We start from the raw sequence: 11691 nt of genomic DNA, 5'->3' as shown, positions 1-11691 counted from the left end.
CCAGCAGGGAGGTGGCTGAACTGGTCCCTACTTAGGAAGACAGAGGCAAAGAAATCGTTAAATATGTTAGCTTTGTCATCTGGCGTGACATTTTTGCATTAAAATGAAATGTAATAAACCACCAGTTTCAAATCTCTTTTGAAGTAAAAAAACTTATTGCTAACGTGAGCTCATGGTACTTCTGATGTTTCTCAGCACTACGATGCTATAATGAGATACATTAGCCAACCACCTCTTCTGCTTGATGTTCATATTCACAAGCCTATGCTGAATGCTCGGACCTGGATGGACTCTTTGCTGGCATTCTTCCCAGGACTGCAGGTAAAGTTTTATAGCCTCCAATGCATAGATTACATTTAATGTAGTCTTTAAACTTTGTTAAAACTGAATATATAAATTATAAAATAAAAGTGTAAAGTTGATTATGCTCAGTGCTTTTTAAAAATGTTTTATTTTGTGGGGGGTGGGAGTTAGAGAGGGATTTGTTGGCTTCTGCTCCCTCTGCTGGTTCTGTTATATTATACAGTTGACATTATTTCCAAGTCTGTAGTGTGTAGTGACTTGAAGAGAAACTACCTTTTAAGTTTCATATTTTTGCAATATCCACTTGTCTGCTTCTTTGACTACTTTTCTCCTTGATCATGAAAAAGGCAGCTCAATTCAAGTAATCTCAAGGTCATACTACCAAACCCTAGTTCTCAGTTTTAGGGTTCCTAGTTGTCAAGTTGACAGTTTGAATGCTCACATTTGAGAAGTGAAATCTAACAGTTTTAAGGCTTATCAAACTCTTAGTTTACATTTTTTTCATACTAAACCACACTAGCCCTAATGGTTTCTGTGAATACGTGTTACTTCTGTCGGGCTTCCCTAAATGATTTCCTTTTCTTTTAGAAGCTGCTGGCATTCCTTGTTAGTTCCCCTGCTTGCCTTTCCTCCATGATCTACTGCATAGTATTCAATAAATTCAAATAAATTATTTCTGATGTTAATTTTCCCTTCCCTATCCCCATCCCTTCTCTAATGGTCACTTGTAGCAACCTCTTGTGAGAATCTAACTTCCTGTTGTATTCCTGCCCTCTACTGAGAGCAAATTGGTATGTGCCCTAATAATAACAGTTTCTTGTTTACCTGCAACTAGTTCCCAAATTAAGTATTAGGAAGACTTGCCCATTCTTTAGTCCATTCTGTAATCAGTTAGATCTGCATATTCACAAATTATTCTAGATTTCGTGCTCTTCTTAAATCCCAAATAACTTTTTGTCCTTTGAATTTCCAATAGCGATTCTCATGGTGAAATCTCAGCTGAAGGGGAACAGCCCAGTCTTCAGATTTTATGCCACAAATATTTTGTAAATTGCACAGGCTTGGCCAAATTTCCTTTAAACCTAGTAGTTCAGTTTCAATAGCTGTATTCCCTTTCTCAGAGGACAGATGGAACTAGTATGAAATGATGGTCCCAGGGAATCAGTCCCTTTTCTAGCTCTTAATTCCATACAAAGTTGTTTTTGGTTTTTGTTTTGTTTTCGTGGGGGTTTTTTAAAGGAAAAAAAATTGTTTTCTGTTGAAACAGAAGGCCATAATTTACTGGATTAGTGTGCTACAAATATAGAAATTACTGTGTGTTTGTGACAATACTGCAAATGTACTTTTTTGTGATTTTAATCTTTATGTTCTTGAATTCTAGGTACTGAAAGGTGACATTAGACCTGCTATAGAAACTCATGAGATGTTATATCAGGTTATAAAAAAGCATAACTTTCTTCCTGAGGTAAGGCAGTAGGTTTGTTTAGATCATGTAAACTGTTTTGATCTGAGTAATATCAGCTGTTCATTTGGAAAAATCTTGGACATATTTCTAATTTAAAAACAAAGGCTGATTTTTTTTCTTTTCCAAGATTATTCTGCAGCCTACAGTCCCTTTATATGTAATGGCAGTGTTGTGGAAGCATAAAGTATTCCTGTTAAACACAATTTAACTAGCTCAGTACTGTGAAACTATTGCTATTAATAATTGCTTACATTTTATATCATTTTATTTTATTTTTTTTAAGCTGCTTTGGTTCATCTTGCTCTTGTGTTGAGATTAATTTGAAGTCCCAAAGAAGGTAAACATTCCCTGCCCCTCACTTCTCCATGCTTAGAAGCATGTCCCTTCCCCTGCCTGCTGCAGTTGGTATCCCTACTTGTCTGCATCCTCTTTGGGGCATCCTATCCCACTCCAGCCAAGCTGTGGGGGCTGGGGTCAGCCTAGGGCGGCAGCAGCGGTTGGTAGGTAGGTTTCCTTCCCCATGCCTGCTCCCAGGCTAGCGGGGAACACCTGGCAGGAGCAGGCAGGGAGTGGAAACCCACTCACCTTCTGCCACTGCCAGTGGCTGTGTCCCTATGCAGCCTGGCTGGACTGGGTAAGGAGCTCCCCTCCTCTCCAGGACAGCAGGGACACAAGCAATGGCAGGCAAGGTGGGGCTGAGGGGGAATGGGAGGGGAAGGAATGCACCTCTGAGCACAGAGTTGAAGGGAGATAGAGAGTGCTTACCTTCTGCAGGACTTATTTTGAGCCACTACTCCTGCTGCATGGTCAGAAAGAGTGGTGTGATTGTGTCACAGCACAGAAGTATTTCTGATCAGAAGTATGCGCTACTGCTACTTAGTGCCAAACTATTTGTCTACATTCTAAATCACCCTGTGAATTTTTATGCTTGCATCTATTTTTTTCCCCCCTCTCAGGCTTTCACAACAGATTTCAGGGTTCACTGGGCTCAGCATCCTTTAAGGCCAGAGTTTGCAGAAAGCACCTATTTCTTATATAAGGTGAGATCACTTTTCTTTATTTTTGTTTTTAGCTGCTAGACTAGGGGTGGGCAATTATTTTGAGTGGAGGGCCACTTACTGAGTTTTGGCAAGCCATCAAGGACCACATGACAGGCAGCCAGGGGCAGATGCATATTAATTTTCTAAATTTTTTAGGGGCCCTGTGGGCTGGATAGAATGGCCTGGTGTGCCGGATCCAGCCCATGGGCTGCATTTTGCCCATCTCTGTGCTAGACAGTTAGATTCAGATTTAATTGGTGCCATAATCTAATGCTGAAAGAGTGGAACTTGGTTTCACTTCATCCATTGTTATCAAAAAATTAAATATGCCAGGAAGCAAGCTGCAGGCACATTTGATTACTAGAAATGGTTTGAATATTTTTACCTCAAGGCTAGAATGAACAGGGTTTGGGGGCCCAAGGGCCAGATTTTTGAAGGCATTGATCAGCTTAACATAGATGACTGAAGAACTGAAGGCAGAAAAGGTTCTTTGGGTAAATGTGATATCTTTTATTAGACCAGTTAAATAGCTGGCAAAACTGTTTTTTGCAAGCTTTTGGGCACAAATCCCCTCCTTCAGGCATAGGAAGAGTCTGCTGTTGTTTTGTGTTCTTCTGGATTGAATAGAAGCCAATCTGCATTTTCACAGACCTGCTTTTTGCATATGTGGATAGCAAGAATAAGAGGCAATGAGAGACAGTAGGTGGGGAGGGAAAAGAGGGGGTTGTTGACCTTGTGGTAGAATGTAGCTAGTAAAATGTAGATGGGTTACCTGGGGTTATCTGATGGCAGGCCATATTATGTGCCATAAATCCAGTGTCTATATTTAGCCCATGATTTAGTCTAAGTTAATAGGCTTGTGTAATAAAGGTGTTTTGTAGATTTCCTTTGAGGATTTCAGCTGAGAGATTGGAGAGAGAGAGGGAGAGAGAGTGGTTGTCTTGTAAGAACTGTGTATCCACAGGTAATTGGAAATTTTTGTCTTTGGTCAGTGGGCATTCATTCTGGTACACAGTTGTTGTTTGGGTTCTCCTACATATTTTCCATCAGGGCATGAATGCTGTGTGCCCCTGGAGGCTGGGGTGGCACGGTGAGTTCCTGCAGGTGGCAGTAGCACTGTCGGTGGCAGGAGTGAGGCGGCGGCAAGTGTGGAGCTCCTGTAGGCAGCAGCAGTATCAGTGGCACCTTCTCACAGTGTGCACTGCCATGTTCAGGGGGTGCATGTGTACCCCCTACGTGTTGCCAATGCATTGGGGCATTTAGTGCACTAGATGAGATGTATTACATTTCTGGAGGTGCAGGTGTAAGATCCGGGAATGGTGATGGTTCTGTTGTGGGATTGTAGTTATTGTGGGAGTGATGGCGATGCGTTAGAAGGTTTTATATTTCTTGTTCTGGCGTGGTCGGGATCCATTTGGTGTGCTTTGGGCCATAGGAAGTTTGCTTCGAGTGATGAGATTGGTTAAGCTCAGTGCTTGTTTAAAGGCTAGGATGGGTGGTTCTGGGAAGATCTCTGTGTATGTCTTTAGACCAACTTGGTCTTACCAACACCCCCAAAACATGGAGCGCTTAAGTCACATAAGTCTCTTAGTGCTGAGTAGAGTATAAAAGTAGAGTTATGTTCACACCTGAATAGTCAACCTAAATTGTTTCATTTTGCTAAATAAGAGTTTTTTGCAGTATGTTGCCAGATTTATTTTTAGTGCATTATACAGCAAAGTACAAGAACATGGTTAACAGTTCTGAAAGTAACAGCAATAAATTTTACATAACACCAAATGCAATTTTTATTTTAAAATAGGCTACTGGGGACCCTTACTACCTAGAAGTAGGAAAAACACTTATTGAAAACTTAAACAAATATGCTAGAGTACCTTGTGGATTTGCTGCAATGAAAGATGTTCGTACTGGAAGCCATGAGGACAGGTAAAAATGTGTGCAATTATATTTAACTTAATTTATAAAATATGAAGGAGAATCTGCATGTGTTATGCTTATTTGAAGTAATAGAGGGGAAAAATTTTTCAAAACTCTAAAGGCCTTGTTCAGTCCTGTGTCCCTTCAGATTGCTAAACCAAAGATCATGGTAAATACTAATGGAATGCATGCAGTCTAACTGGTCTTAAACATTTCCAGAGTTCATAGAGTTAAATTGCTTTACTAAAATGAAATGCATTTTCTGATAATCCTGATTTTTCTCTCACTAACTTGTTAATGGTCTGGCAGATTTAAATGTGAAGACTCATTTGTTTTAAAAGTGACCTGAGGTTTCTTGAGCAATTGTTTTGTTTTTTGTGTGTTAACTCTTATTTTAGTACTGCTTTTCCACTGAACATTTTGAACTCCTCTCCCTGCCCTCCATCTCAAACCCAATTTCCTCTTACAGAAATTCTGCAGTTGTAACACTCTAGTACCACCAGCTATTTGAAAAGCACTTCTTTACTCTCTTCAGCAACTGAAAATCCTGGACAGTTGTTTTGGAGAAACTTTTTTTGTTTGGAAAATATTTGTATGTTAAGGATATCTTCTCTTTCTTTCTGTCTCTCCATAGAATGGACTCTTTCTTCCTGGCTGAGATGTTTAAATATCTTTATCTGCTCTTTGCTGATAAGGAAGATATGGTATTTGATATAGAAGATTACATCTTCACTACAGAGGCTCATCTCTTACCTCTTTGGCTCTCTACTACAAATCAAACAATCTCAAAGAAAAATTTAGTAAGTGGTCTTTCTTACATGTTTGTATCAATTTTAATATATCTTTAAAGTGGGTGTAAGGAGATGAGATTCATGGAGGGTGTTCAAGTAGTGCTAACTGTTTTATACAAGTTGTTTTATCACAGCAGTAATTGCAGTGAACCCTGGACATCAGCTTTTCAATGGTTAAACTTTTCTTCAGGATTTATAATGATTCAGCCTGTATCTCTACAAAAAGGCTGCAGAATATGTTTGTTTATTTGTTTGCTTTTGTTTGTGTGTTTAAAAAAGTCAGGCAAGTATTTTTAAAATTTCTATAAGCACTTTAAAAATAATATTAAAGAATACTTTTGCATAGTTCACATTTATTTTATTTTCTTATTACTTCTGGCAGATTTTAACCTGCATTATAGAAGATCATTTTTGTTGAAACTCATGTGTAGATGGTGACAGGCTGTCTAGGGCATGAGGGTGCTAACATGCAAAACCATATGGCTAGCAGGCAGCCCCCACACTTTAGCACCTTCATGCCCCAGCCAGCCCCACTGCTACCTGGAGCCTGGGGCTGACCCCTGTGCCCCCTGCCATCCAGGGGCTGCTCCACCCCAGCTCAAACTGCTGCCGTTCCAGCAAAGCAAATATATTTGGCTTTGCAGAGGGTGTGTACATATTAAGGGACTCCTCGTAGTGAGGAAGACTAATCGTATTTTCATCCGTTTAATCTGAGAAGTATTGACTGCTAATTTAGACAGCAGTAGCAGAAGGAACTCTGCTTACTAGTTTATTGTATTAACAATGTCTTCATGATAAGCCTCATCTCCAAAAAGTACTTTGGACAGGCCTCATAGTTTGTATTCAGCAGTTGTCACCATTCTGGAGGACTCTTTAGCAATTATACTGTTTGGGAAGCTTCCTCTTTTATTTTTTCCTTATGAATGCAAACCAAAGCCTTTGCACAGGAATTCTATGTGGCTACCTAGAACTAGACCTGTTGAATTGCTTGTCTACTATACAAGGAAAATTATTGTTATGCTGGTTTGGGAAATATTGTACCATTTTTCCACTAAATAACTATGTGAGCATACCAGTGGACATACAGATTACTGAACATTTAATCAATTTCCAGAGGGGAAAGTAGGTATGGACCTTGTGAAACAACTGTCAGGGTGATTTTTATTTTTAAACAGTGCTTTCCGTTTGCTTTTTCTATTATGCTAGCTTACCAGTAATTCAGCTGACAGGCTAAATAGGCACATGAGAGAGTGAACACAGGAGTGCTGGGTTAATGTGCCATTATTTTTCTGTGTGTGCTAGTGAATAATTCCAGGCTCAGTAAGAAAAATGTTAAATAGGACACTCTCAAACTATTTGTGCAGAGCTGAGTCCAAAGAGACTTTTGTTGGCTGTAAATTCAAGAGAGGCTTCACAGCTGTGTTGGGGAGCTTCCAACACTGAAAATTAAAGGAAATACTGCTCTTGAGACTCAAAGACCGTGATATGGAGATGGGATTCCAAGAAATAATACTCTTGTACACATTAACCTAATCACTTGTTAATCTTGTCTAACAGTGTTAAAGTTCCTCTTAGGCAGTATACATTGTTTATTGCTCCTTAGTTCCCCAAAAAGGTTTGTTTGTATCAACTTTTCAGAAATACAGACAGGTGAGTACAAATAAGAAATAATATGCATTTAAAAGGGACAGACTTTGCCTAATTAATTTCTTAAAGTAATGGTCAGACAAGGTTCTTTGGGTGAATCTGATATCTTTTATTAGACCAACTAAATAGTTGGAGAACAATATTTAAGCAAGCTTTAAGCAACCATTTAAAGTAATGGTGGTATTTTTAGGAAGCCTTTGAAATTAGGTTTTTGGATTTGGCTTACGCTATGGGTATAGAAAGCAATACATTTTCGTAATCTTGAAGGTGAATCCAGCTATGAAGCATGAAGAAGCACGTCATTATTTTTTCCCCTCTGTGGCCATATTAACTTTTACAAGATAAAGATGAAAGCAAACTAAATAGAATCACTTTAGCATATCCGTCAAAGCTACTAATAGATCTGACTAATGGAAAGGTGGGAAGTGATCCAGTTTTAAAACAGATGTCAACATCTTCTCAGTTAAGGAAAAATGTGTTAAATAGCTATAACGTTATTGAAACCAAAATATTAGTCGTTTTGGAATCAGTCTGATTGATTGCATTAGATTACAAAAGAGAAACGTCTCAAGGGGCTGAACTACTTAAAATACATTTAAATACAGTGTCAGCCATTTGAAATTTTGGTAGCAAGACAGGCAGCCTTCTGCTTCACTATTTGTTCTTACCAGAGATAGTGGGGGACACTTTTAACTGTGCCTCGGTCTGGAGCATTACAGACTTCCCCCTCCCCCCATTTTAAAGTGCTTTGGTTCTTATTTCTTATTCTTCACACTAAGAGGCTAATATTCCTTAATTCTTTTGTATCTAATCCTACTTATTCCAATAAAGTATGAAACCACTTTGGATCGTAAATCGATTTGATTTTTTTAGGGAGTCTTCACTATGCTGAATCATTTTAAATATCTGATTTTGATTTTTTTTTTTTTTAAAGTTTAGTAATGTATGCAAGTGACCTGTAAGATAAGTGAGTAAGTATCATGTTGCAGATCGCAATATTGGGCCGTGTTGACATTAATTGGCTTGACTAGGATTAAGTAACACTATATTTTTGGAGTCTGGAGCAGATCCAATCTATTATACCCTCTAGTTCTGAGCTCTGAACTGTTCTGCACACCTTTATAGTATAATAGTGGATTTGATGATTTTAAATACTTGCTTTCTTCCAAAAGAATGCTGTTAGGAATGTACTTACGATTTGCTTCAAAATTAGTTGACTTTCCTAGTAGCGTCCACAAGTTTACATGAATATTTCAATTCTGCTTAAGTATTGAAAGAGGAGGATCCTGTGATTGTTCACATGGAAATCTAGGAACAAGAAATTATTTTTTGGTTTTCATTTCTCAAGTCATCGTAGACAACTCAGAAAATCAACAGAAAATTAACTATATCAAGCTGATATTGACTTTGTTATTATTACTTGATTTTTAAGTCTTCAGATACAATCTTTGTTTACACCTTTGCCAAGTTGCAGCAGAGTAGAATTGTTTTAGTTTCACTCTGGCTTTGGAATGCTAGGATGCAAGGCGGGTTTCATTGGAGTTATTGGGGTGGGGGGGGAATAAAACAAGTATTGCACCTGAAGTTGAGAGGCTTGAACTGCTCAGGTCTTCAAATATTTAAATTATTTTGTTTACGTGCCAACAAGCAAGTAGGCAAATGAAATCCCTGATACTTATGTCTGAGTAACTGCAATTGCACGTAGTACCTTCCTGATTTCGCCTGTTAGTTGCTCCCTGTGTGCAAATGATTTTTGATGTTATATTTTACTGTTGAGAGGTGTAAAAATAAACTAAAAATGTCTTTTATGAAACTTTTTGCTCTGCTTTTCTACATTATAGACTACAGAATACACGGAGTTGGATGACAGTAATTTTGACTGGACATGTCCGAATACACAGATTCTCTTCCCAAATGACCCTATGTATGCTCAGAGTATCCGTGAACCTTTGAAAAATGTGGTGGATAAGAGCTGTCCTAGGGGCATTGCTAGAGTGTAAGATGTATGCTTTATTTTTTTTGTCACTGTAAGAATGTCCAGAAAAACATCTGTGGCTAAGTACTTAAAATTTCTTTATCTGTCTGCTGCGCCTAGGTATATTGGAGCCATATATACTCTATTTATAAGGTTGTATTCCTTTGGGCCCTCCACATAGACAGTACAGCTATCAGAAATCTAGCTGCACTTTTATTTTGCATTGGCAGCAAACTTGCAGCTAATTTTTAGCTGTGTTTGGCACCTCAGTTAGAGCAAAAATTGCTTAGCATAAATTAGTTTTCAGCACTGACAATTAAGAGAAAAATATAGTGCGTATAAACTAGGCAAAATGGATCTGAAATCAGAGCGTACAGAAAAAATAACTTCCTCCAGAATGCACTTGCCTCACATGGAGTATTACTACTGCCAAATACTTTAAGTATTCAACATCTTTCAGCATCTTCTATTACATTTGAAAAATGCACCCCTTTCTGGCCAATAATATTTATGCAGATGAGAACAGCCTCAGGCTGAGTAATATTTGCTTTTTTAAAATGTATGTATAAACATTTTATATGATTTGTTACCCTTTGTGTTAGGGAAAATTGGCTGTTTTTATTAAACTTAAAATGAGAACAATTATAAAAGAGCAAACAGTACTGGTTAACATTCCAAGCCGGGGGGGGGGCGGGCAACCTTTTTTGCAGGTTTGTCACGAATTAGCTTCGTAGCCTCCCTGAGTTACCACTCAACTTACTGCTTGGTTTTCTGTGCTTCCTGACCAAGCTGCTACTCTGCTTTCTGCCCTGGGCTCCCTGTCTGATTTAATACTCTGCCTTCTGCTTCCTGCCCTGTCTGCCACTGTGCTGCCTGTCCCCTCCTCAGTCTCCTGTGTGCCACATAGGAGCTACCTGTGCCATCATTGCTGTAAGGCAGGGGTGGGCAGTTATTTTGGGCAGAGGGCTGCTTACTGAGTTTTGGGAAGCCATCGAGGGCCGCATGGCAGGCAGCCCAGGGCAGATTAAATATTAAATTTCTAGATTTTTTAGGGGCCCTGGGGCCGGATAGAATGGCCTGGCTGGCCACACCTGGCCCCCAGGCCTCATTTTGCCCACCCCTGCCCTAAGGCATCCTACTGACCTAATCATTGAAATGATCAACATTGTGTATGCCTGGCGACACATTTGTGCTGTTAAGCTGTTTTGAAAATATACCTTTTTAATATTATTTGGAATAAAAATGTTCATGCTATCCAGATCGCATGACTATAACTTCAGTCTAAGATGCATAGGGGAATGCAGCTCTGGGTGGCTGTGCATGTGTTACACCTCTCTGGAATTCTTGCACATTTCATGTAAAAAAAATGCTTTTGATGTGCAGTATTAAAACTTCGGTCTTTACTCTTATTTGGCAGAGAAGAGAGTTTGGGGACTGGACCAAAGCCACCACTGAGAGCACGGGATTTCATGGCCAGTAACCCTGAGCATTTGGAGATACTGAAAAAGATGGGAGTCAGTTTGATTCATCTTAAAGATGGAAGAGTCCAGTTAGTGCAGCATGCAATTCAAGTAAGATCCATAAGTAGTTTTTTTAGAAAATGATGGTTAAATCTAGATCAACTGAAATTGGTGGGAAAGTATTTTGAGTCAGAATTTCATTCTCTCATCCACTGCTAAAATTTATTTTTCTGTGTCTTTTATGTGTTAACGAGAGAGAGCTTTTACTTCTTCATAATACGTATTAAGCAGTTGTTTTCCTCTTTTCTCAACCCCATCCTGCACTTAAGCTGTAACACTCACTTGGTAACTAACAGGTTGCATTTACAGTATAGCAGAGGGCCTAGATTCTGTGGTGCCCAGTAAAAGCTGTAGCAGCTTCAGATTAAAAACTGTGATTTTTCTTTTTTTAATAGAGCCAAATGTGGAGAAAAAAAATTAGCGCTCCTTGTATGTCTTTAATTGGATATTCAATTTTATATGATCTTTAAACTTACTTCCAGTGTGCTGTGGAGTTTTATATTGAAACCCTAACCTGCTCTGAAAGGGTGTTTTTTTGGGGAGAGAGATGGAAATTTTAGTAGCTGGAGAATGGACTGTCTGGCAACTTGGACTTTTGGCAACTTGTGAGGCATGGGCAGCAGTTGAACAGTGTGGAAGTACATTAGGTATACATTGTTGCTAACTTGATTAGAAGTGAAATAGTTTTCCACTGACTTTAGATCCTCCTCCCACTTGCAACCAACCCACCATTAAGATGTATGGAAGTGTCTGCAAGTTTAAGTTGTCTTTTCAGTTGTCTTCAAACCATCCAATTGGTAGTCAGTTCACATTTGTAAAGTTTTTATTTGCTGCCACTAAGGATAAAAGCTTTCCTTTTTAAATGAAATAATAGATTTTAGAGCTTCAGCAGACTCGGTAACCCCCAGAATGTTTAGGGACTTTGTGCCATAATTAAGACTTTCATGCCCAAAGGGAGGTAATCCCAACAAGGGTCAAAGGGAGCAGGAGGGCACATAAACCCCCATGGCTCACTAGGAGCATCCGGGAATGT

The 11691-nt window shown here is 39.0% G+C and overlaps 1 protein-coding gene and 1 long non-coding RNA gene across 2 annotated transcripts in view; both read left to right on the top strand.

Moving 5' to 3' along the window:
* Positions 1 to 11691, top strand: part of EDEM3 (ER degradation enhancing alpha-mannosidase like protein 3) — a 44365-nt gene that overhangs the window by 20774 nt on the left and 11900 nt on the right. The window contains exons 10-16 of the mRNA XM_019530986.1: positions 196 to 321; positions 1685 to 1768; positions 2725 to 2808; positions 4610 to 4734; positions 5360 to 5525; positions 9005 to 9159; positions 10556 to 10709. Of these exons, the coding sequence (XP_019386531.1) occupies positions 196 to 321; positions 1685 to 1768; positions 2725 to 2808; positions 4610 to 4734; positions 5360 to 5525; positions 9005 to 9159; positions 10556 to 10709 (894 nt within the window). The remainder of the gene's footprint in view (positions 1 to 195; positions 322 to 1684; positions 1769 to 2724; positions 2809 to 4609; positions 4735 to 5359; positions 5526 to 9004; positions 9160 to 10555; positions 10710 to 11691) is intronic.
* LOC109307214 lies at positions 8263 to 8649 on the top strand. The gene is made up of 2 exons (XR_002100204.1): positions 8263 to 8393; positions 8483 to 8649. It is a non-coding gene; the product is annotated as an uncharacterized LOC109307214 (long non-coding RNA).

This window comes from Crocodylus porosus, unplaced genomic scaffold (genome assembly GCF_001723895.1).
Source record: "Crocodylus porosus isolate Cpor-Errol unplaced genomic scaffold, CroPor_comp1, whole genome shotgun sequence".
NCBI classification, from domain to species: domain Eukaryota; kingdom Metazoa; phylum Chordata; order Crocodylia; family Crocodylidae; genus Crocodylus; species Crocodylus porosus.
The sequence above is the reverse complement of the archived record's forward strand: the minus strand, read 5'-3'. Positions and strand labels throughout refer to the sequence as shown.